We start from the raw sequence: 25,160 nt of genomic DNA, 5'->3' as shown, positions 1-25,160 counted from the left end.
GTGATCTCATCAGCCAGCTGCTGATCACTGAATTCCTCTATCAAATGCTATCATGCTTTGAGACCCTGTGTGTCACTTATATACCAAAGCTTGGCTTCTTGTTGGTATTCTAGGCTGTTTTATAGGTGTCGCAGATAATGCACCCACCGAATCGAACAAATCTGTGAATCTAAGTAAGCAAGCAACAATCCGTCTCTACACACGCCCTTGCAGTGTGCCATTTCATTGGGAATGACGTTTGATGGTTAGAGCACTGCCATCAGCGTTTAACGAATGCTTATTTTTATCGCGCTCATCCTGCTTTCTACTTTTGCAGTCACTCGCCTTATGCAAATCTCACCACATTCAAAGCACTGTGGCTGGCGGCATTGTTCCTTCAAGTGGTCTGCTTCCCTACATCTATAGTAACCGACATCAGAGGAGAGAATTCCACGCTCACCGCGTATCTGAGCCGCTGCACCTCTCCCCTCCAGCTGTGTGGCAATCCTGACAGCTGAGGAGAAAATCGCTAAGACTTTCCATCCTCACTCGTCGTGACATCCCTTACGAATACGTCAACTTTCTGCTAACTGCAAAAGGATTTTATCCAGCTCTGCATTATGCACCAGTTCGTAAATCTGCAAGTTCATCTTACTAATTCTGTCAAAGAATATCTCTACTTACTATTCTGCTGTGCAACATAACTATTGTTCTGTTCTGTGAGTATAAATGTGTGTACTGAATTCAGAGACTTCTATTTCAAATTTACTCTCCTGTATGAATATGTTACAAATTAATATATTTTCAAATACTAATGGTTTTTCAAACTTTGGGTGGCGAAAGAAAAGTTTCCTGAGCTTTTCAAAACCTACAACTTAAATGAGGCGATATTATTGCTATTCTTGGATGTAATAGTATTTTCATTTATTCTTCCATTATCGGAATAGCTTAGAAGTTTTCACACCTTGACAACAGTACATATATCAAGTTCATTTTGTTTGTCAGTGTCTTGTTTAGCGTAACCGTCTTACTGAGACGTCATACACAGCATAGCTCCATAAATAACGGAATAAAGGGATTCCGACTTCTTTCAAGAACAGAGTTTTCTTAATCCCCAAACATGTTTCATCACGGTTGCAGCATCTCCAGTGGTTATTTCGTTTATTTTTTCTAAAATATACAGGTACATGGAATACATGTGTATTTTACCTTTTTTTGACATGACGTAACCGGTTTGGCTGTCAAAAAAATCAGCAACAAGTCTATGTTAATACGAGCAACATTTCATCTGCAACACTTCCATCTAGAGCAACCCCTGAATTGAATTTTCCTTTCGAATACAACCTTTAAACTATATATTTCCGTAAAACCGTAGCATGTGTCCCTTCTTGCCCTTCACCATTGCTGTAGGTGACTTGTCCTGAGATGTACTTAGTTTTTATTTGGCTGCTAAATGTGTTGTTGTTATTGTTTTTATGTTTAAAGTGACCTAGTGCCACAGGTAAAATTGGGTGGTGTTGCTGATTTATAACACGATTTATTACGTTTTCTCGTGCTCAATAGCTAATTGAAGGGCTTATTTCAATAATGCTCCTGAAATTAATGAGCCAAACAAACAGAAAGGAAGGTTCATCTCTAGCAAGAAGCCATATGCTTTAATATTTCTGGTATCTCAACTGCAGATTTTTCAGCGCTCCTTTAACTTTAGGACTCTGTATCTCAATATGAACAAAAATGGGCTTATACCACCATGGAAATAAGCCCTTCAATTGTGGGTGTTACCATGTTGCTGTCGCTTGCATACTCTTTTCCCTGCAATATATGTGTCAGATGCGTTGTTGTCAGTCGTTAATTTAATTATTTTATTTTAGATTGACGCCCGCTAAGTCTGAATTTGTTAAGACATATTCCCAATTTCTCTTTGTGTGTGACAGAGAGAGAGAGAGAGAGAGAGAGAGAGAGAGAGAGAGAGAGAGAGAGAGAGAGAGAGAGTAAGCAAATGTGTGTGGTTTGATAGTTGACTTAGAGTGTTGAATGATGTTCTGTTAAATTCGTTATTGTTTTCTGCGAGCACGAAATAGAGCTCAAAATTCTCTTATAATAAATTGGATAAAAACTGTAGATAACGATGATTTTCATAGAACTAGTAGCGATATGTTTTCTGTCATTGATCATAATCGCTTCCATTTTCCACGTTTCAACGATATAGAGTGTGTTCCGTTTGTAATTGCAGAGGCTTAGTAGGGCAATAAATCCATGTCTTGTTCCTTTACTTCACTGATTTCATTTGTGTTTTGGAACTGTAAGAGTTGTTCGCATTCGTTAAAGAAGATTTCTGATTTCGTATTAACTAGTTCATCGTTTCCACTACCAATTTCAGTACATGTAGGTACACAAACACACACACACACACACACACACACAGGATAAAAACTCTGACTCACATGTGAAACACGTTGTTCATTCCATATTGACATGTCATGCACTGGAACACACTTTGCAGTATCTTTTATTCAGGATGTACAGTATCAACACCCGATGGTCTTTTCGTTGTCCTTGAAGTAGATATGCAAGGAGATGACTCCAACTTTGTCGACCCAGTCCACCAGGCAGTCAGGAGAGTGTGGAAGAGTCGGCTGCAACAAAAAATTGTACTAGAGAGCACATAAAAAAATGTGGATTCTGATGCAGTCTGCATGAAAGCATGACAATTCCACTATAGAACCAAAATTTTTTTCATTATTTCATTATATTCAGTCTGGCCGCTGATGTGCAGAGGATAACGTGTTACTAAAGAAGACTTCGTTTGCTCTTTCACAGGGCAGATTGTATGTACTTCAGCTCAAGTGTCGACCCTAATCTGAACCTGGGTTCGAGGTTGGGGTCCAGCTGAAGGCGTGAGAGAATGTTGAGCACCCTTCAGCTGGGAAGGGCCCCAGACCGCGAGTATCTGTTGTTAACTAGCTCTCGTCCAAGTCTGTGGTGACATATTAATAGTTTTGTCCCAATGAGTGATGGTAAGTACGCTGCTACATGTGTAATAGTATCAGCTGCCTTCACGTCTCCGCCTGTTAAGGTGGGCATAGCCTACGATGTGCTCCCCATTCCGTCCCCTCCAGAGCTGTCGGCGTGCACGGCGCCACTGCCGAGCAGTGCCTGCAGAGGGGCACGGCCAGGAGCGCGCGCCTGCACATCGTGCTAGTCAAGTAACTTTACACTGCACAATGTGTGCACTGTGTAACAAGTAGTGTGGAAGTGTGGATCACACACACTGAAGACTCTATAAGCATCGTATTCACTACTTTGATTGACTTCACGTAGCACACATCAATCGATAATAGCATTTTCTCAAATATGGTGTTCAAAAGTCAAACAGTAAATAGGTTTTTCAAAGAGTAAATATTTCTCCCTAATTCACGTAATATTCTTCAAATCAATTAGTATCTCGTACTACACACTTTCCAAAATAGCCTTTATTCTTCCTTAGGGTTCAAGCTATCTCCATATCAAATTTTATCGAAATAGGTTCAGCGGATTTGTCATGAAAGCGCAACAGAGTTACTTTCTCATTTATAATGTTAGTACGGATAAATCCTTCAGGTAGGATATTTCCTTTTCGGTCATCTAATTTTGGTTAAAGAAAGCCTGTACGGTGCCCCAAGCTATGCTCAAGTTACCTGTGAAATTCGCATGATAGAAGATGGCGATTTCAAACAGAGACACGATAGTTTTATGTACTCTATGTGATCAAAAGTATCCGGACAACTGGCTGAAAATGACTTGCAAGTTCGTGGCGCCCTCCATCCGTAATGCTGGAATTCAACATGGTGTTGGCCCTCCCTTAGCCCTACTTAGGTGCTGGAAGGTATCTTTGGGAGTGCTCTGCTGAATAGAGGTACCGATGTCGGTCGGTGAGGCCTGGCACGAAGCCGGCGTTCCAAAACATCTCAAAGGTGTTCTGTAGGATTCAGGTCAGGAATCTGTGGTTCAAAATGGCTCAAATGGCTCTGAGCAGTATGGGACTTAACATCTTTGGTCATCAGTCCCCTAGAACTTAGTACTACTTAAACCTAACTAACCTAAGGACATCACACACATCCATGCCCGAGGCAGGATTCAAACCTGCGACCGTAGCGGTCACGCGGTTCCAGACTGAAGCGCCTAGAACCGCACGGCCACACCGGCTGGCTCAGGAATCTGTGTAAGCCAGTCCATTACAGGGATGTTATTGTCGTGTAACCATTCCGCCTCAGGTCGTGCATTATGAACAGGTGCTCGAGCGTGTTGGAAGATGCGATCGCCATCACCGAACTACTCTTCAACAGTGGGAAGCAAGAAGGTGCTTAAAGCATCAATGTAGGCCAGTGCTGTGACAGTGCCACGCAAAACAATAAGAGGTGCAAGGCCCCTCCATGAAAAACACGACCACACCATAACACCACCGCCTCCGAATTTTACTGTTGGTACTACACACGCTGGCAGATGACGTTCACCGGGCATTCGCCATACCCACATCCTACCATCCGATTGCCCCGTTGTGTACTGTGATTCGTCACTCCAAACAACGTGTTTCCACTGTTTAATCGTCCATTGTTTACGCTCCTTACACTAAGCGATGCATCGTGATGCGTGGCTTATGAGCAGCCGCTCGACCATGAAATCCGTTTTCTCACCTCACGGCTAACTGACATAGTACTTGCAGTGGATCCCATAGCAGTGTGGAATTCCTTTGTGATGGTCTGGATAGATGTCTGCCTATTACACATTACGACCCTCTTCAACTGTCGACGGTCTCTGTCAGTCATCATACGAGGGCGGCCTGTACGCTTTTGTGCTGTACTTGTCCCTTCACGTTTCCACTTCACTATCACATCGGAAACAGTGGGCCTAGGGATGTTTAGGAGTGTGGAAACCTCTCGTACAGACGTATGACACAAGTGACACCCAATCTCCTGACCACGTACGAAGTCCGTGAGTTCCGCAGAGCGCCCCATTCTGCTCTCTCACGACGTCTAATGACTACTGAGGTCGCTAATATGGAGTACTGGCAGTAGACGGCAGCACAATGCACCTAATATATATGTTATGGGCGTGTACGGGTACTTTTGATCACATAGTGTATTTATTATTACTCGCAGTACAATTATTAACAAAACCCTTTAAATGCTACAGGTACAGTATATTTTTTTAACTTACTTTATTTACCATGTCACAGTAACTTAAAAACTTACCTGGGTAAATCGGGTTACTAGGAAAGAGGTGTCGAACCGAATTGAGGAGAGGTGAACTGCACTGCACAAAGTGACTGAGTGACGGGACAGATTAAAAGGACAAGTCCTGATGCATCAAAGAATAATCGGTTTGATTATGAAGGGCGGTATAAAAGACCAATGTTTGAGTGCAGAGAACACATTCAAGTGTATGTATGTTGGAACAGTGATGCGCGCACGAAGAGGTTTGCGTACGGTACACTAACGGGGAGAGATGTATCAAAACTGTCTGCGGACTGAAGAGCACTGCATCTAGTGCAGGGTGCCAATTATTGAACTATATGAGAAAACCGTAACTTAATTACAAACTACGGTGTGTGCACAATTTATTCAACATGTAAACGTCACTACAGATATCTGGATTTATATTATGACGTGTTACATCTGCCTGCCATCATTTGTGATGATGTGGCGAAGACGAATAGCGGTATTCTGCGTGACCCGCTGAAGTGTCGGAGTATCGGTGCTGTCGATGACGTGCTGAACGGCTATTTTCAGCTCAGCAGTGCTGTACGCCTTGTCCTTAACATAGCCCCACAAAAGAGTGTCGCATTCGTTCAGATCCGGAGAATACGACGGCCTGTCGAGGCTCATGCCAGCGGTCTCTGGGTACACTAGAGCCAGGATGCGGTCTCCAAAGTGCTCCTCCAGGATATCAAACACTGTCCTGCTTCGATGGAGTCGAGCTCTGTCTTGCATGAACCACATCCTGTCGAAATCAGGGTCACTTTGGATGAAGGAGGTGAAATCGTCTTCCAAAACCCTCACGTACCGTTCGGTAGTCACCTCGCCATCAAGAAATATCGCACCGATTATGCCGTGACTGAACGTAGCACACCACACAGTCACACGTTGAGGGTGAAGAGACTTCTAGATCGTGAAATACGATTCTCAGTCCCCGAAATGCGCCAATTTTCCTTATTGGCGAACCCATCCAAGTGAAAGTAGGCGTCACATCATACTAATTTCCTCCATGCCCCGCGACCAACCGTGCAGTTTCAACGTCCTAACGCAAATAGATTTTATGTCATATAGTTCAAAAACCGTCCCCTGTACATCATTGTTATCGAGTGCGAGTGAAATTTTTACCTTGAAACGATAGTTCCTAAAAGTAGAAAAGTCTCCTCTCACCTGCACTGTTTCCCTCTTGTCCTCTCTTACTGCTACCATCTCATTTATTTCTCGCCACTGCTGCTGTCGCTTCTTGCTGTTACTACTTCTCTCTTCCTCGTTGTTATTCTCAGAGATTATGTCTCTTATTATCACTGGCTCTCATCCACTGCCACTTTCTACATTTCTTCATTCCTTTCCCACTAGAACTGTCTCCTTCATTCTTTTCCTAGCAGTGTACTGTAATTGTCAACTGTGTTCCACTGCTGTGTCCCTTTCTTTCTCTCACACTGCCATTGTTTCCTTCGCTCTTTTATACACACAACCAGAGTCTACTATCGTCCAGTATCTATTTTATTTCTTCCCACTGCAGCTCTCTCTTGCTCTCTCAGCTAATAAAAGCGTGAACACGTTCGTATGCTATAAGTTTTGGGAAAATTTATATAGGCGCTGAGAAAGGTATAATAGATACTGAGAAAGATACAGTGGAGCAGCTGGTACCCACTTCTCGGTCAGTCTTTTAAAATAGGGGCACACTAGCCTTTTTTTAGGAGTACTTTTCCGCTGGTTCCCTTATTTCCCCTTCCGCAGGAGGGCATGTGACTCATATGACAAAACTTTGTGGATCAGTAAGATTTTGATATACCACGATTGTGAAATTGAAATAACGCAAAACTAATTTTGCATCTCAGAACGGATTTTACGTGCACAAATATTTTGCGTGTGTTTCTGTACTACAGGGTGGTGCGGTTCCCAGAGCCCTCCTGATGCTAACGGAGACACTTTACAGCGTATTTCTGCGTGCTACGTCACTTTATAAACTATGTTCCCGCCTCACAACGGATTTTACGTGCGTATTTTACATGTATAATTAGAGTAACTGTAAACGTCTCTATCTCGGAAGCGGATAAAGATATTAATAAAATTTTCGAGATTCTTTGCGATTGAGATTTTAGGAACATATCGTAAAAATTTCTGCCACTTGCTGTGCGTAGGCGTGTTCGAATCCACAACTCGATTCTGGTACCAAAAAAGGCACACAGAATTTTTTCCGTGTTTTCTAAGGAACCGCTCATAAACAAATGGGGCCTCCACAAGCCCCGTAAGATTAAACGTAGGCCACATCAAATGGAAAAAGAGCCAACTGATTTGATCCTTTTATTTAAAGAGAAATAATTGTGTGATATCATACTTTCACGCTGTACTGTAGTATGGTGACACTAAGACGATCCTCCTGTTGGGTATGCAAATGGGCCCTTGCGCAATGGCTACCCAAAACGCTTCACCCTGCCTTTATATGACTAGCAGAAACAGAAGTATGAGCCCCGGAGGAATCCAGGTTTTACCCGCGGCCTTTTGGAACATACGTGGCAGCAGAAGCTGTCGCTTGCGTACCGATATCTACTCTGGTTTGTGAAACCTGTGTAGTCGGTGGCGAAACTTGCATTACATTTATTTATGCAGCAACGTCATCGACTTTACGAGTATTGAAATGGATTGAAACAGTTCGAGGAGCAGCATCGAAAATTGGTCTAACGATAACATGATCTTAGTATGAAAATAGAATTCTATAGACGAAATTTACTGGTTAAGAACCGAACAGTGAAATGATAACCTTATGTAGTAGTTGAGGTTCTCAACCAAAGGGCAGCTGATGCGAAACACCAGAGGAAATAACGAGAAAATAGCATCCAACTATTTTATGATGCATATTCATAGATAATCTAAAAAACATATTAGTCGCTTCGTCAGAGTAGTGTATCTGGTGTGTGTAGGGAGCAATCCAAGGCGCCGAGAGTCCCTATTTTAGAGCTGCCGAAGTTCAACTGTTCCACATTTTCCTGCGATAGAATCTATAAAGGATTATTCCATCTGGTCTATTATAGGGTTGAGAGAGGACATATTTTTAAAGTAGTACTGTAAAATACGTACTTGATAGAGCAAACGGAACCATAGTAGTGAAAATTGTTCATAAAATTGTAATTAGAGAATTCCTATACTTCAAAATATTGTCACGTAGAAGAAAATGTAATTAGATGAATGACGAACACTAACTTCACTTAACGAAGTTTTATTCAGCACTTGGACATACAAGAGCGCGGAGCGAACTGCTTCCGGCCAGAGCACATACCGTATAAATACAACTACAAATGGTTCAAATGGCTCTGTGCACTACAGGACTTAACTTTTGAGGTCATCAGTCCCCTAGAACTTAGAAATAGTTAAACCTAACTAACCTATGGACATCACACACATCCATGCCCGAGGCAGGATTCGAACCTGCGACATGACGCAATGCAGTCCACGTGGATACATCGTCAAGCACAGAGACAAAAAAATAGAAAAGATAAAAGGCTATATCGTATATAAATAGAAAAATTATACTGTCGCTCATAAAACTATTTAAAGAGTCTACTTTTAATGTAATACTGTTACCCGTGGCTGGGTTCGCTTATTTAGTTTAGTTTTTGCTCGCGCGTCGAATCTTAGTTAAAAAAAAACTACAAAAAGTTTTATTTGTTATCAGTTTTTTATTGCAAGATCTTAACACAATTGTATAAATAACGTTATTAGTCTTGCCACCTTTTGCAAGGACGTAAGCAGGATAGATGTGAGCACGCCATGAGAGAAATACGTTTTTTTCTAAATGCACACTGGTGCCTTTGAGTGTTTGCTGTTGGCTTTATAATTAAAAAGGCGAAACAGTTACTATAATTTGAATGAATGGAATGCACACACTTTCTCCTAATTATAATAGCACTAACAATATTTTGGCACAGATTTGTAATTTGTAACCAACACCAATCTTTAATTTCAGTTTATGAGAAGACACTCTTGACAGTTTCAAAGAGTTAAGAAATTCTTTCCTCTCCACTTCTTAAAAGTGCTTCCTTATATGTCTTCCTGTCATTTGTATATACCGTATACACCGTGGCAAATCTTTGGATTTCTTGTTTTTTGAATCGTTTTGTTCCTTTTTACTTTCCCAGTACTAACTGAGATATATAGTGGCTCTTTACGTAATTGAAAAGCTTTGCTGGACACAGTGCCAATATAGAAGCTGAGGAAGAAAAGTACGTAAGTGAATACTCCAGTGACAGAGTTTGCTGAGTGCAACCAAACGGGCAACATGGCAACCACCATGAGATTCACACATGTCATTGATGCTAGTGTATCAGAAAGGTTCACACCATCGTTTATATTAATAATAAGTGTCCATTTCCACCTAAATACGCAGCTACAATTTTGACGGACGTAGAGAATTTTATCTGCCTTTCTTAAGATTCAGCAGGGAATTTGTAGAAATTAGCACCATAAAGTGAAAAATGATTGGACGCCAGATGAAAGACGTACATTAAGATGGAACTCCAACTGATTTCACATTAGCTGGAATAACAATCTTGCCGGCCTGTGTGGACGATCGGTTCTAGGCACTTCAGCCTGGAACCGCGCGACCGCTACGGTCGCACGCTCGAATCTTGCCTCGGGCATGGATGTGTGTGATATCCTTAGGTTAGTTAGGTTTAAAGTAATTCTAAGTTCTAGGGGACTGATGACCTCAGATGTTAAGTCCCATAGTGCTCAGAGCCATTTGAACCATTTGCATAACTATCTTCGAGGAAACAGCTAAGAGAGTAAATCATAATGCAGCATCAGAATCTACGAAACGGTGCAACGTCCCTAGAAATTTAAACTGTTGAAAAAAAAAAAAAGATAAATCCGCAGAAAGAAGTTGTAATCCCAAGACAGAAACAATGAGTTCATGATTTTAAAGGTCAAATGCATACATACGGACAAGAAGCAATAACTAATAAGCGATGGAAGTAGTAAGTTGTGTGACATAATTAAGCCACAGGAAGTTCAATCAACTGTATCACAAACATAATGAAATATCAACAAAGTATATAATTACTCGCTGTGATCCCATCAGTCGTTGAAATACAACTGATTTGTATATGTAATAAATTGTAGTGGGTTTATGACAGACGTCAGGCAACTGAAGACTACAACCGATTCGAAAAATCTCCGAAAATGATAAGCAATTAGCAGACAGAGGTATTTCCTTTCGTAATGTGGCAAGTCGCTGATATTAAAAACAAGTTCGGCTAGCTTTTATACTTCCAATTTTAGTCGCAATTTTATTGATGTTTGAAGTTTATCGTTGATTTTGCCATCGCAGTTGCAAATTAAATTTATGTTCTTAGTAGTTTTTATCAAAATAAACGTCACACTACAAATAGCATTTTAATTCATTCTTAAAAAAGTAAGATAGCCCAAATTTGAATACATGAATAAATAACTCAATGGACAAATAAATTAATGAAAACTGAAACAGTGTGCACATATGCGAACCACAACTTAAGGACTATGAATCTTTCAGAACTGGTGATTAGAAAAAAAATGTCGTTAGCATATTTACAATGCCAATTCCAGCGGGCGATTGTAGTCATGAAGGTGTGCATTAGCCGGATGCTATCGGAGTCAGATAGAGCCAGCACCTTAGTGTGTTTTTAGTGACATTGTCGCACAGGACTGGTGCACGTACCTTGATGGCGACAGTGGGGATGGCCTCGAACCAGTTCCTCCTCTTCTTGCTGGCCTTGCCGTACGTCTGAAAGCCGACGCCGTGCAGCTTCCCGGAGCGGCCGTCCACCAGCAGGAAGTAGGGGAAGAACTGCGAGCAGTCCGACGTCTCCGTCATGTTGTAGTAGTAGTGGGTGCCTGTGGACGCGAGGAAGATTTCCTTGCGTAATGCGGGAATAACAGTTCACCACCTGCAATCTGCACTTACATCGTTCAAGAAACGTAAAGTTCATGATTTGAATGAAATTACACATGACAGAGGATATTGAATACCAGTGATGCAGAGCGAAGTCATTAAGATTCAGTTTACTGGACCAGGAGTGTAAGTGGGTTCTTCAAACCAATATAGGCCTAATCACCTTCAAAAAATGAGATCCCATGAAGCGTAGGCTATGAAGACTAATTTTAGAAAGTCACTCCCCATTCTAGAAGACCACGTTTCTCTCCAATAATAAATTCTAATTACTAAAATTATAACACAACTTTTCAGTGAATGCAGAAATGTAACCTGCAAAGTTGAAGATAATTTGCAGGCAAAAAAAAAAAGACTTTTTTTCTGGCGAGCGGTTTAGTCAGAAATTATTAGTTTCTAGGTTTCCTTCCTTCAGTCAGTAAAAGGGGAACTCTTATACGATCACTTTGATATCCGTCTGTGAGTCTGTCTTTTTGTCCGACTGCTAAAACCGTATTTTCCAGGAACGGGTGGAGGAATTAAGTTCAAATTTATGTCAAATATTATTAGAATAGAATTGGGGAGAAGAGGAGTTTGTGGCACAACTTGACTAGAAGAAGGGATCGGTTGGTAGGAAATGTTCTGAGGCATCAAGGGATCACCAATTTAGTACTGGAGGGCAGCGTGGAGGGTAAAAATCGTAGAGGGAGACCAAGAGATGAATACACTAAGCAGATTCAGAAGGATGTAGGTTGCAGTAGGTATTGGGAGATGAAGAAGCTTGCACAGGATAGAGTAGCATGGAGAGCTGCATCAAACCAGTCTCAGGACTGAAGACCAGAACAACAACAACTATTGTCTAAGGTCCCTTGCCGGTATAAATAATGAAAACTCCTAAGTCAATGCAGTAAAAAGGTACGGCCATAAATGACACATACAGGGAACCGCCAGAGAAACTGGTATAGGCATGCGTATTGAAATACAGAAAGATGTAAAACAGGTAGAATACGGCTCTGCGGACGGCAACCCTTACATATGACAACCGTCTGGCGCAGTTGTTAGATCCGTTACTGCAGCTACAATGGTAGGTTATCAAGATTTAAGTGAGCGTCAATGTGGTGTTACAGTCAGCACACGAGCGATGGGACACAGCATCTCCTAGGCAGGTATGAAGTGGGGATTTCCCCGTACGACTATTTCACGAGTGTACCGTAAATATCAGGAATCCGGTAAAACATCAAATTTTTGACATCGCTGCGGCCGGAAAAATATCCTGCAAGAACGGGGCCAACGACGACTAAAGAGAATCGTTCAACGTGACAGAAGAGCAACCCTCCCGAAAATTGCTGCAGATTTTAATGCTGGGCCATCAACAAGTGTCAGCGTGCGAATCATTCAGGAAAAATCATCGATATGGGTATTCGGAGCCGAAGGCCCACTCGTGTACCCCTCATGACTACACGACACCAAGCTTTACGCCTTGCCTGGGTCCGTCAACACCGGCATTGGATTGTTGATGGAAACATTTTGCCTGGTTGGACGAGTGTCGTCTCAAATCGTATAGAGCGGATGAACATATACGGGTAGGGAGACCGTGAATCGACGGACCCTGCATGTCAGCAGGGGTTCTGTAATGGTGTGCGGCGTGTGCAGTTGGATTGGTCTGCGACCCCTGATACGTTTAGGTATGACTCTGACAAGTGATACGTACGTAAGCGTCCTGTCTGATCACCTGCATCCACTCATGTCCATTGTGCATTCCGATGGACTTCGGCAGTTACAGAAGAACAAAGCGACATCGCACACGACCAGAATTACTACAGGGTGCCTCCAGGAACACTCTTCTGAGTTTAAAAACTTCCGCTGGCCACCAAGTGAACACTATCGAGCATATCTGGGATGACTTCCAACGTGCTGTTCAGAAGAGATCTCCACGCCTCGTACTCTTACAGATTTAAGGGCAGCCCTGCAGGATTCACGGTGTCAGTTCCCTCCAGCACTAATTGAGACATTAGTCGACACAATGCCACGTCGAGTTGCGGCACTGTTGCGTGCTCGCGGGGGCTCTATACGATATTAGGCAGGTGTGCCAGTTTCTTTAGGTTCTCAGTGTATTTTGATACTCGCTCATCAAAACCTACACCTGGACTACCTATCAGTATGTTAGCCTGGTGCTCTGGCGGTTATAATTCTGCCTTGGGCGTCGAGCGAGGAGGTCGTTGCTTACATAACTTCTTCGCCTCAGCGTCGCAGTTCTTGGGAGTTATTAGCTTCGTGGCGTTTCTGTCTGTGTGTGTGGACATCGTCACTATACCGTCCCGTCCTTCGCTGGGTGTGTATCTGACACCGGCCTAATCCGCTCCTGTATGTTCCGCATGGCATACAAGTGTGTTCCACTTAAAGGTACTGTGAGTTCTTGATTTCATAACATGTAGCCCGCATCCTTAGAAATCCATGTCTGGTTACCCGATGCTTTTCATGTTAGCTGGGACCAAGTGCATACCACATACTCTGGCTCGAATGCCCCGATACTTGGTGTGCTTTGGGTACTATTTCTTTCACAGCGTTCCTTTTTCTTTTATGTTTCCCAGCTCTGATGTTTTCGTCTGTAGAAACTTCAAGTAAGTTAATTGTTTTTCTTTCCTAACTTGAGACTTGTGCTTAATAAAATAGGTAATGCCTTCACAAACAGAATACCCTAGGAAAAAGGAGCTCTTACATCTTCTCCGTCGATGGGTGGACAAGTGTGGATAACAGGACGGAGACCACAGTGGCTCTTCCGCAACGACGCCCTTCCGTCAACCGCCTCAGGGAGACCACTGCCAGCTACAACATTGTTTCACTGCCACCGTCGCTGCACTCCAGTTGCGATCTCGCTCCACAGGGATACTATTAATTATTTTAAAATCTTTGTTGTTTCCAGTTATTTATCTCCAATAATGGAATAGAAAAACTATGGATCCTTCCGACTAATCATATGGAATCGTTGTCGCAAGTCGTTGTGTCCACTGCCGAGCGTCGTGACCCGACGAACCAAGTGTTTTCAGCCTGGACACTTTCCATCTTCTCTTAGAAGTTGCTGAACGGGCAGATCGAAGATCTACTTGATTTGATCCAACCACGTGCACGCTTCTCTTCGGCTTGGTCTCTTGCCTTCACCTTCCCCTCCGTGATTATTTTTTGTGAGTTTTCTCCACGAGAAGAAAGGTACCTGAAGATAATGAGTTGCTCAATAACGGATACATACTCTCTTCTTTCTGTGCGTGTTCTGTCTTCCTATCTCATCTTCACAGCTTCCTATCTCGAACATGGTTGACTCGAGATAGATGGAAGAACGCATGATTTCCACTTCCTTTGACCTTAGTGCAAGTCGAACCTGTGCTCCTCGAACAATTACCATAGTTTCAACTTGCTGAGATTGAGGTCCAATCCATGTGATAGACTAATGTCGTTTACTTTTGTTAGCAAATCAGCAAGTTTATCTTCGCTGCCAGCTAAAAGCACAGTGTCATCGGACAATCGGAGTTTGTTAATACACTACTGGCCATTAAAATTGCTACACCAAGAAGAAATGCAGATGATAAACGGGTATTCATTGGACAAATATATTATACTAGAACTGACATCTTATTACATTTTCACTCCATTTGGGTGCATAGATCCTGAGAAATCAGTACCCAGAACAATCACCTCTGGCCGTAATAACGGCCTTGAGTAAAACAGAGCTTGGATGGCGTGTACAGGTACAGCTGACCATCACCTCTGGCCGTAATAACGGCCTTGAGTCAAACAGAGCTTGGATGGCGTGTACAGGTACAGCTGACCATCCAGCTTCAACACGATACCACAGATCATCAAGAGTAGTGACTGGCGCATTTGTGACGAGCCAGTTGCTCGGCCATCATTGACCAGACGTTTTCAATTGGTGAGAGATCTGGAGAATGTGCTGGCCAGGGCAGCAGTCGAACATTTTCTGTTTCCAGAAAGGCCCATACAGGACCTGCAACATGCAGTCGTGCATTATCCTGTTGAAATGTAGGGTTTCGCAGGGATCGAATGAAGGGTAGAGCCAGAGGTCGTAACACATCTGAAATGTAACGTCCACTGTTCAAAGTGCCGTCAATGCGAACAAGAGGTGACCGAGACGTGTAACCAATGGCACCCCATACCATCACGCCGGGTGATACGCCAGTATGGCGATGACGAATACACGCTTCCAGTGTGCTTTCACCTCGATGTCGCCAAACGCGGATGCGACCATCACGATGCTGTAAACAGAACCTGTATTCATCCGAAAAAATGACGTTTTGCCATTCATGCACCCAGGTTCGTCTTTGAGTACACCATCGCACGCGCTCCTGTCTGTGATGCAGCGTCAAGGGTAACCGCAGCCATGGTCTCCGAGCTGATAGTCCATGCTGCTGCAAACGTCGTCGAACTGTTGGAGCAGATGGTTGTTGTCTTGCAAACGTTCCCATCTGTTGACTCAGGGATCGAGACGTGGCTGCACGATCCGTTAGAGCCATGCGGATAAGATGCCTGTCATCTCGACTGTTAGTGATACGAGGCCGAGGCCTGAACCCACCGATTCCATATTCTGCTAACAGTCATTGGATCTCGACCAACGCGAGCAGCAATGTCGCGATACGATAAACCGCAATCGCGATAGGCTACAATCCAACCTTTATCAAAGTCGGAAAAGTGATGGTACGCATTTCTGCTCCTTACACGAGGCATCACAACAACGTTTCACCAGGCAACGCCGGTCGACTGCTGTTTGTGTATGAGAAATCGGTTGGAAACTTTCCTCATGTCAGGACGTTGTAGGTGTCGCCACCGGCGCCAACCTTGCGTGAATGCTCTGAAAAGCTAATCATCTGCATATCACAGCATCTTCTTCCTGTCGGTTAAATTTCGCGTCTGTAGCACGTCATCTTCGTGGTGCAGCAATTTTAGCTGCCAGTAGTATAGCTCTTCCACAAGTTGAGTGTCTGTAGTCCAACCTTCAAGAGCCTTACTAATGAAGTGTTCTGCATGGACGGTGCACAGTTGGGAGGTAACAGCACAATACTATCTCACCCCCTTTTTTTCACTGAAGTAATCAAAAATACCAGCACTTGTCTTCACAACGACGAAGTTATTGAATAGAATTGCAAAGTCTGAAAGCAGCTGCCACAACTTTGCTCAGACAGACGCTTTCCTACAGTCAAGCAACCAGATGCAGACAAACTCCCGCGATTTGTCTATTTTTTAATGTACGTTGAAAATCTATTCGCGAGTTCCGTTTTACTTCAACAAAACCTGCTAGTTCTTTGGATATGAGTGGCTGAATGTATGGCGTCAAACGCTGGTTCAACATTTAGGGCAAAATTTTGCTTGCGTGGAATATGAGAGCAATACTTTGGAAGTTGGAGAAGTTTCTAATTGACCTTTTCTTGTGTAGGTGGACAAAGAGAGACTTTGACTTCTGGCCTCTTCGCAGTTTCCCACATTCTTGTACACATCTAATGCAGCACCTTCCTTTGGTCATGTCACCAGATATAATGTCTAGAGCAGCGAATATTGGACTGCGTTCTCTATTTCGAGGCGTAAGCCTGTATGTTCCGGTGTAGGTCGTTCAACTACTGGACTTCCCATACTGTTGTTGATCCCAGAACACAACTTTCCAGGGGAGTGTTTCCATCTCGGAATCGTGCCCAATACGTTACATTTATTTATGTAATATGAGTTGCTGCACCAAGCGCCCGTCCTCTGCAGGCTCTCCAGCTACACTTGAGACTCTGTTACACGCAATAGCATAATTCGCGAACAGGCTTAGGAGCACCTGTTACCTTCAACTGGAACATTTATACAATATGGTAAAAACGTATCGCACCATTTGCAGATCTGTGAAGGTTTGTGGGCTTACTTTCAAGGTGAGTGGGCAATGAAAGAAAAGGTCTTACGAAAATGAAAAGTAGCTTTTTTCTCAAAGACAAACAAAAGATAACCAAAACAATTACAGTCTAGTCGAAAGCGACCATCATTACGAATCTGCCGCCTCGATCCACTGCTCGGAAATCCTTCGGCATGTTGGCTGAGGCGTTGCACTTCAAGCTGCCCCTGACTTATATCCCACCGACCATTATCGTATGGTAGCGAAACTTGGTAGATATTGTAATTAATTACTGTGGAACTGATTTATGCTGGGAAACAAAATTATTTTCAGTTTTGGTCAACATGTGCAAATCTGGCCTGCGAATGCAAGAAAGATGTATATAAATGTTTGCATGTGTAATGGATAAGGAACGGGACATGGTCAGTTGAGGTCAAACAAGTGAGTAAGGCATAATGTTGATATGATTAACTGGCGCTTACACAATTTGTTCGATGTAAGCACCGGAGGCTTCGACGAGATGCTGCATGTGGGAACGACTTGATCAACAGTTGCTCGTTGCAGTTCCGGTGGGCTCTGAACAACGCCTTTCTGTGTACTGTACTTCAGATCAGGTAGAGCGTATCCCTGGTACACGCTTTCTTTCAGATACCCCAGAGGAAAACGTCACAGGGATTCAGATCAGGCGATGTCGCAGGCCATGCACCTAGAAAACCTCTGGAGATAGGATGTGCGTGGAAGATAGCTTGAAGCAGATCTTTCACTGGGCAATTGACATGAGGTGGCCCATCTTGCATGAAGACAGGGGTTTGCACACAGCTGCACTCTTCCATATCAGGAATCACGTGCAGTACAAGGAGGTCTCGATAACGTGCAGACGTCATGGTACACTTGTCAGACTCTCTGGGTGTAGACTCCTGTACCAGAAATGGATCGAGAGTAAAGCTGACTGTGAATCTACACACACAATCAGATACGGCGAGTGCAGTGGCTCTTTCTCCACAACACACGGTTTAACAGTACCTCCAATTCGGCAGTTGTGTGAATTTACTGCACCCTGTTGTGTAATATGTACCTCGTCACCCCGTAGGATATTGCCAGGCCATATTTCATCAACTCTGATCCACGCCAGAAATCGAAGACCAAATTCAGACCGTTGCTACGATCATGAGGTTTCAGTTGCTGCGCCGTCTGGATCGTTTGCGCATGCCAGTGCAAAATAGACAGCAAAACTTTCCGTATTGTTGACCGTGGGATGGACAACTCTCGTCACACTGCATGTACTACCCGCAGAAGTGCTGCACGGTCAGTTACAGCAACAACGAGCTCATCAATAACTTCCATTGGGGGTGGAACGCCTTCCTCTTCCAGGTGACACACCAAGCTCACCTGTGGTTTCGAATTTGATCGTCATCTTCTTTAAACCAGTTAATGACATCAGGTCTCTCTGCAGACCATTCAGTCGGCGGTACTCTCTCATTGCATCACTGTAATTACTGCCTTTCGCATACATCAGCTTCACTGACAGCGCAGCGTCTTTCTTCTCGATAGCCATACTGTTCGTCCAAGTTATGGCTTGTCAAGTGATAGCGTGGATGTCTTACCGTCATACAGACAGTGTACAGTGTCAAATTTGCGACTGGTGTCCACAAATGGAACTAATTTGTTTTCCAGCACAAAGTGGTTCCGCATGAACGGAGTAGCACCTCTACCAAGTTTGACTGCCATATGTTAATTGCAGCCCACACTGGACCTCCGATAGAAGCTGCACTTTAATTATAGTGATCCGGCATTAACTTTGCTGATATATTCAATGGTATATGTGAATAGCGTCTGTAAAATGTGTTGCAAATAGTCAGTAGTAATAAATTAATTGGTCATAACTGGTGCTGGAGTTCTGCTGCATGAAGAGCAAAAATGTAGTGAGCGATAATCCTTTTGCCCTTCTTTTCTCGTTGCGGATGGGTGGGGGAGAGGGGGGGTAGACGAGGAAAAGTTTAGAAAAGTTTTGAAATTATGTATAAAATTTACTGGAAGTCGCTAAGAGTCGTCATTCTCAGAAGCTGGCTGAATACAGTTTGGGTAATCCGCAGAACATGAGTTACGTTGCCTCATGATATATGGACTTTTATATATTTGACTTTTAACGTTATACCTTTAACGTCAGGTTATAAGAAATTACGTGAAGTACTGAAAATCAAATTTTTGCTGTCCTGTAAGCCGCTAGATATGCAACCTGCAACGCAGGCTCTTGTAGCTTTTGCTCTCTCTCTCTCTCTCTCTCTATCTTCACACATGAACACACGTTCCCACTCAAGTATAAATGTTAGCTGTTTGCAGTCTATAACTGGCAAGTAGTTGCAGATCCCAGCTGAGGCTGTCCACGGCGAGCGCAGGCGCCGGCGCCACACTCACCCATGGTGGGGATGCACGCCTGCTCGGTGTACGGCGTGTCGCTCTCGATCTTCGCCTGCTCTATGGGGATCTCCAGACGCCCGTTCTTGCCTTCGAACCAGAGACCGCTGCCGAGGCCGTTCTTCCACGTGCTGCGCCCTTCGTTCAGTTCATCTGTGCATCATGGGAGTCTGCTGTTACTGCATAGCTGACGACATTATAATAAATTATTATGTTGCAAGCATGAATTCTACATCTAAGTGCGCAGTCCTCAACTAGTGCCCTGTTAGGAGTGTAGAGCATTCCATCTGTGGATTTCTGTCGAATGTTCGAGTCACCAGACGTTTGTTACATAGTGATACTGCTAAAGTCACTAATAACCACCTAGTGCTTACGCTTACTACAATGATACATTTGGAAACTGGGACTCTTTCGCAACGGTCTTTCAATCTGTCATCAGTAGACTAGGAATCAAGATTTTTTTCATTTTCTTCTGTTCATATCCGCTTCATTTGACATTCTCCAAATAAGTTGAAAACAAATAAGAGGAAATTTCTTGCAGGTAGTACATTTTATTGGAGAAACTGAAAACGACACATAAGCTATCTTCTACGAAATGATATCGATATTATTGCTCATCATTTAGGATTTATTAACAGAACTTCCCTGGTTCTAAGAAAATACTGAAAAGTAACTGGTGTGGTGTGAACAGGGGGAGAAACTAGTGATCCGACCCCTCCCCTCTTCCTTTTCTGTGCTGACGAAACAGTTGCGGTTAATTATTACATACTTTATACCTTTTGATGACGTTCAGAACGAATAACTTGTATTTTTATATATTATGATGAGGCTTTTAACGGATTAATTATCATATCTGAAGATGGCAACAAATTTCCGAAACTGATAATGTGAATATCGTAGTAATTAGGCGATCGTGGCATAATGGGATAGTTACAGTAGCTCTCGATTGTCGAAGAGAGTAACTCAACTTTCGTAATTTGTAGAATTTCAGAAGAGAGACTGCGTACCTTCCGACACCCAGTAGACACGGGTTCTGTAGATGGGGACACCAAAGCGCTCCATTCTGACGAACATCTCCTGCGAGTCCCAGTCGTAATCCACGTCCAGGCCGGACACATCGTCCACCAACACCTGCAAACCATGATGCCTGTGTGGAGCGAAGTGCACTTCCCAGTCGACGGAGCGCAGTTGGTCACGTGATACTGTGCAACTCATTCCTAAGAAAATGAACGTTCTACTGCACAATGAACTACTCAGATTGTCAGGTAGAAAATTATAAAAAGTCTGTAGTTCTACAGTTTTATTAAATAAACTGCAGATGAACTGTTGGTGTCACTACCGCTTCTTACTGATTTTCCATTGGCAATATCGCATTTTATGAGTTGAAGCAAATCCAAACAGTAAAAATAGTATATTTTTTGGATATTCGGACACATGTTTCGGAATGGAGGGTCTTTGTCTATGTGTAATCAGGAAGTAGCAGTAAAAAAGCGGCTAATTCTAGGCTTTGCTAGTATCACAACCAGTCAGCACAACTTCCCCTGAGATTAAAAAAGTAATTTTCATCCGACTTCATATGCAGAAAACATATTTCAGTGTACACTGTTATGGCACTCGCTGGCAGACAAGAACGAAGACTCGTACATTCTCAGCCTCTGGTATATTTTTTCTCGCAGTTGCGCTAGGCTAGAAAGTCCGAAGCTTTGAACAGGACTGTCCCCACCGCTGTATCGATAGAGTTTTGAGGGTGAAAAACAAGCGTAAAGGTTCTGGCTTCGGTGTGCCATACTACACTGCTGGCCATTAAAATTGCTACACCACGAAGATGACGCGCTACAGACTCGAAATTAAACTGACAGGAAGAAGATGGCTCTGAGCACTAACTTCTGAGGTCATCAGTCCCCTAGAACTTAGAACTACTTAAACCTAACCAACCTAAGGACATCACACACATCCATGCCCGAAGCAGGATTCGAACCTGCGACCGTAGCGGTCGCGTGGTTCCGGACTGAAGCGCCTAGAACCGCTCGGCCACTCTGGCCGCAGGAAGAAGATGCTGTGACATGTAAATGATTAGCTTTTCAGAGCACTCACACAATGTGCTGACTTGAGGAAAGTTTCCTACCGATTTCACATACACAAACAGCAGTTGACCGGCGTTGCCTGGTGAAACGTTGTTGTGATGCCTCGTGTAAGGAGGAGCAATGAATACCATCACGTTTCCGACTTTGATAAAGGTCGTATTGTAGCCTGTCGCGATTGCGGTTTATCGTATCGCGACATTGCTGCTCGCGTTGGTCGAGATCCAATGACTGTTAGCAGAATATGGAATTGGTGGGTTCAAGAGGGTAATACGGATTGCCGTGCTGGATCCCAACAGCCTCGTATCACTAGTAGTCGAGATGACGGGCATCTTATGCGGATGGCTGTAACGGATCGTGCAGCCACGTCTCGATCCCTGAGTCAACAGACGGGGACGTTTACAAGACAAGAACCATCTGCACGAACAGTTCGACGATGTTTGCAGCAGCGTGGGCTATCAGCTCGGAGACCATGGCTACGGTTACCCTTGACGCTGCATCACAGACCTGAGCACCTGCGATGGTGTACTCAACGACGAACCTGGGTGCACGAATGCCAAAACGTCATTTTTTCGGATGAATACAGGTTCTGTTTGCAGCATCATGATGGTCGCATCCGTGTTTGCCGACATCGCGGTGAACGCACATGGGAAGCGTGTATTCGTCGTCGCCATACTGGCGTATCACCCGGCGTGATGGTATGGGGTGCCATTGGTTACACGTCTCGGTCACTTCTGGTTCGCATTGACGGTACTTTGAACAGTGGACGTTACATTTCAGATGTGTTACGACCCGCATGTTGCAGGTCCTGTACGAGCCTTCCTGGATACAGAAAATGTTCGACTGCTGCCCTGGCCAGCGCATTCACCAGATCTCTCAGCAACTGAAAACGTCTGGTCAATGGTGGCCGAGCAACTGGCTCGTCACAATACGCCAGTCACTACTCTTGATGAACTCTGGTATCGTGTTGAAGCTGTACACGCAATCCAAGCTCTGTTTGACTCAATGCCCAGGTGTATCAAGGCCGTTACCACGGCTAGAGGTGGTTGTTCTAGATACTGATTTCTCAGGATCTGTGCACCCAAATTGCGTGAAAATGTAATCACATGTCAGTTCTAGTATAATATATCTGTCCAATGAATATCCGTTTATCATCTGCATTTCTTCTTGGTGTAGCAGTTTTAACGGCCAGTAGTGTAATTAGATCCGAAATTTCCCAACATGGCTAGAATAAATAGCCGGTGAAGAGAAACTGCCACACTCGGAGGTCCGAACGCGATTCCACATCCAGGTTCAAGAAGTTTCTCTGGCAAAATTAGGGTGTGCCCGTTTCGAAAGGAGCCGGCAACACTGTCACATCATGCAGCGCACGGGAATGGTCAGAGGAATGCGTGCCACCCTGCGCTGCCCACCGGCCGCCATCGTGGGTAGCTCTCTGAGTGAGGGGAGCGGCCCAACGCGCTGTCCCAGCAAAGGTCCGCTTCGAGGGCCGGGCGGGAAGGTTCTTGTTTACTTCACTCGCCACAGCGTCGCTTGTGTGGAGTTTTCATCGTTAGTGTTATTCTGTCTGCCGAGTGAGTCGTTGCGCCTCCGCTCCGCCTTACTGTCTGTTTGTGTTCCTTTACTTGCAGCGGCGTCGACTGCTCCGCAATGGCTATGAAGGCTCCAACGTGCATTCAACGAAAAGGTACTGTGAGCTTTACTTTCTGTAAAACAACGCGACATGTGCAGCCCGGGTCTTTAGAAATCCACGATTGGTTTGTCGATACAATATGAACTCTGATCAGGTCCACACCGCTTATTTGGTGCAGATGAGTACTAGTTTTAAGTGAAATTTATGGATCTCCTTCACGTTAAAAGATTACTGTCGCGACATGGTTCTCACGTCCCGTTCAAGCATCGCGATAATTCCGTCAGTATGGTGTCACTCACAGATGCTGAAATTGAATATACCAATGTTCGAGTGTTCAACCTCCCGCCAGAAGATTATGAGAACCTTCTAAAGAACGCATTGACATATTATGGTACTTTGAAAAACATCCGTCGTGAACTCTGGTCTACTCAACACAAATTACAGTGTTACAGTGGAATTCGTTCTGTGGAAAATCAAGTGGAACGCAGTATTCAATCACATTTACAGGTGTGTGGTTACCGCGTCCCTGTCATGTATACTGGTCAAGAGGGATCCTGCGATAGCTCCCGCCCGTGGTACGGTGAGTGGTGAAGATGTTATCTCCAGCATCCCCCCCCTCCCCCGACTCACTGTGTGTCGAGAGGGAACGGAGTCCCCCCCCCCCCCCCTTAGTCTGTGACGATGCAGTGCTCTCCTGCTGCTTCGTCTTCAGCCGCCGACGGTTTCCTGAATTTTCTGACCACTGCAACCCCTGAGGGAATAAAATTAGCGGTCAAGTATCGTCTGTTGCATTGGCAGTTCCACAGAATGCTTCCGCCTTATTGTCTGGAAGTGTATTACATGCCCCTAGTCCTGAGGGACAGGAAGTTGTGCCTATGATCCCTCTCAAACCTCCGTCTACAGAGGCCGCCATGGCTCGTAGCCGACAGAAGCAGCGCATAAACCTGACCGTGCGGTGGCACGTAAGAAATCTAAGAAACAAGGTTGCGATGGCGGCGGTCCTGGACCCCCGATGTCTGACTCATCTGTGGATTCCGCAGTGGACCTTGGCCCTCAGCTGTCTACTTAATTCTGTTCGGATGTTTCGTAGATCGCTGTATAGCCTACACGTTCCTTTCCTTAAATGTTAATCGTGTGGAATCAGAATTACGATTGGCTTCGCTGCGTCAGTTCATGTTTGATTCATGTGCGTATATAGTCTTCTTATAGGAGGTGTTATTTAGGCATTTCTCCTTACCTGGTTTTCGTGTGATCTTTAATGTAGCACCTGAATATTCTCCGTGACCGCCTTATTCTTTCGCGAAGGCATTCCTATTGCTGAGGTGGAAATCTTGGATTCTGGCAGGGGCATAGGTTGTCAACCTTTTAGTCTTACTTCTGACACTGGTCGCGCAGCGGATTGTTCGCGTTTTTATCTGTTGCGTCAGAGTCCTCCGGGTATTCTGTTGGGTGGCGATTCTAACTGCGTGTTGCGTCCTGCAGATCAATCTCCAGATTTTAATTTCTGTCGTCAATTACATGAATTGGTCCACTCTTTACGCTTGCAAGACGTCTGGATATGTAAATACTCGTTAAATTTACACACTTTACTACGCCTTCTAGTAGCAGGTTGGATAGGTTACATAGGTTTTACTTATCAGACTACCTGCGCGATTGTACACTTAATGCTGAAATCATCCCAGCTTCCTTTACGGATCACTGTGCTGTGACTACAACTCTCAAACTAGAACGGCAACCAGTCAGATTGTTTCGCACTCCGTGGATGTTAAACGTCGCGCTCCTAGCAGACCCCTCTCTCGATGACGTGATGCGAACCGTGTGGGAGCGTACTCTACAGTCCACTAGGAAGTACTCTTCCATACTTGACGGGTGCACACAGCTGGCAAAACCGAGGCTCAGGCAAACTTCTGGACTTTCGGAGAACTTACGAATATTATTATTCAATCGTGCGTGAACTTTATGATGCTACGGATCACGCCCCTTTGCGAATTGCGAAGTTAGGCGTGTAAAGGCAAAATTGTTGATCTTGAAAAGAATACAA

At 44.1% G+C, this 25,160-nt stretch overlaps 1 protein-coding gene across 1 annotated transcript in view; it reads right to left on the bottom strand.

Annotated features, from left to right (window-relative positions):
• Positions 1 to 2,419: 2,419 nt before the first annotated feature.
• LOC126481145 (uncharacterized) overlaps positions 2,420 to 25,160 on the bottom strand; it is a 57,902-nt gene continuing 35,161 nt past the window's right edge. The window contains exons 4-7 of the mRNA XM_050104700.1: positions 20,413 to 20,536; positions 19,406 to 19,558; positions 10,906 to 11,081; positions 2,420 to 2,615 (exon numbers count right to left, since the gene is read on the bottom strand). Coding sequence (XP_049960657.1) covers positions 2,508 to 2,615; positions 10,906 to 11,081; positions 19,406 to 19,558; positions 20,413 to 20,536 — 561 coding nt within the window. The 3' untranslated portion in view covers positions 2,420 to 2,507. The remainder of the gene's footprint in view (positions 2,616 to 10,905; positions 11,082 to 19,405; positions 19,559 to 20,412; positions 20,537 to 25,160) is intronic.

The sequence above is a fragment of the Schistocerca serialis genome, chromosome 5 (assembly GCF_023864345.2).
Source record: "Schistocerca serialis cubense isolate TAMUIC-IGC-003099 chromosome 5, iqSchSeri2.2, whole genome shotgun sequence".
Taxonomy (NCBI): Eukaryota; Metazoa; Arthropoda; class Insecta; order Orthoptera; family Acrididae; genus Schistocerca; species Schistocerca serialis.
Note: the sequence above shows the minus strand (reverse complement) of the source record. Positions and strands in the feature narration are given on the sequence as shown.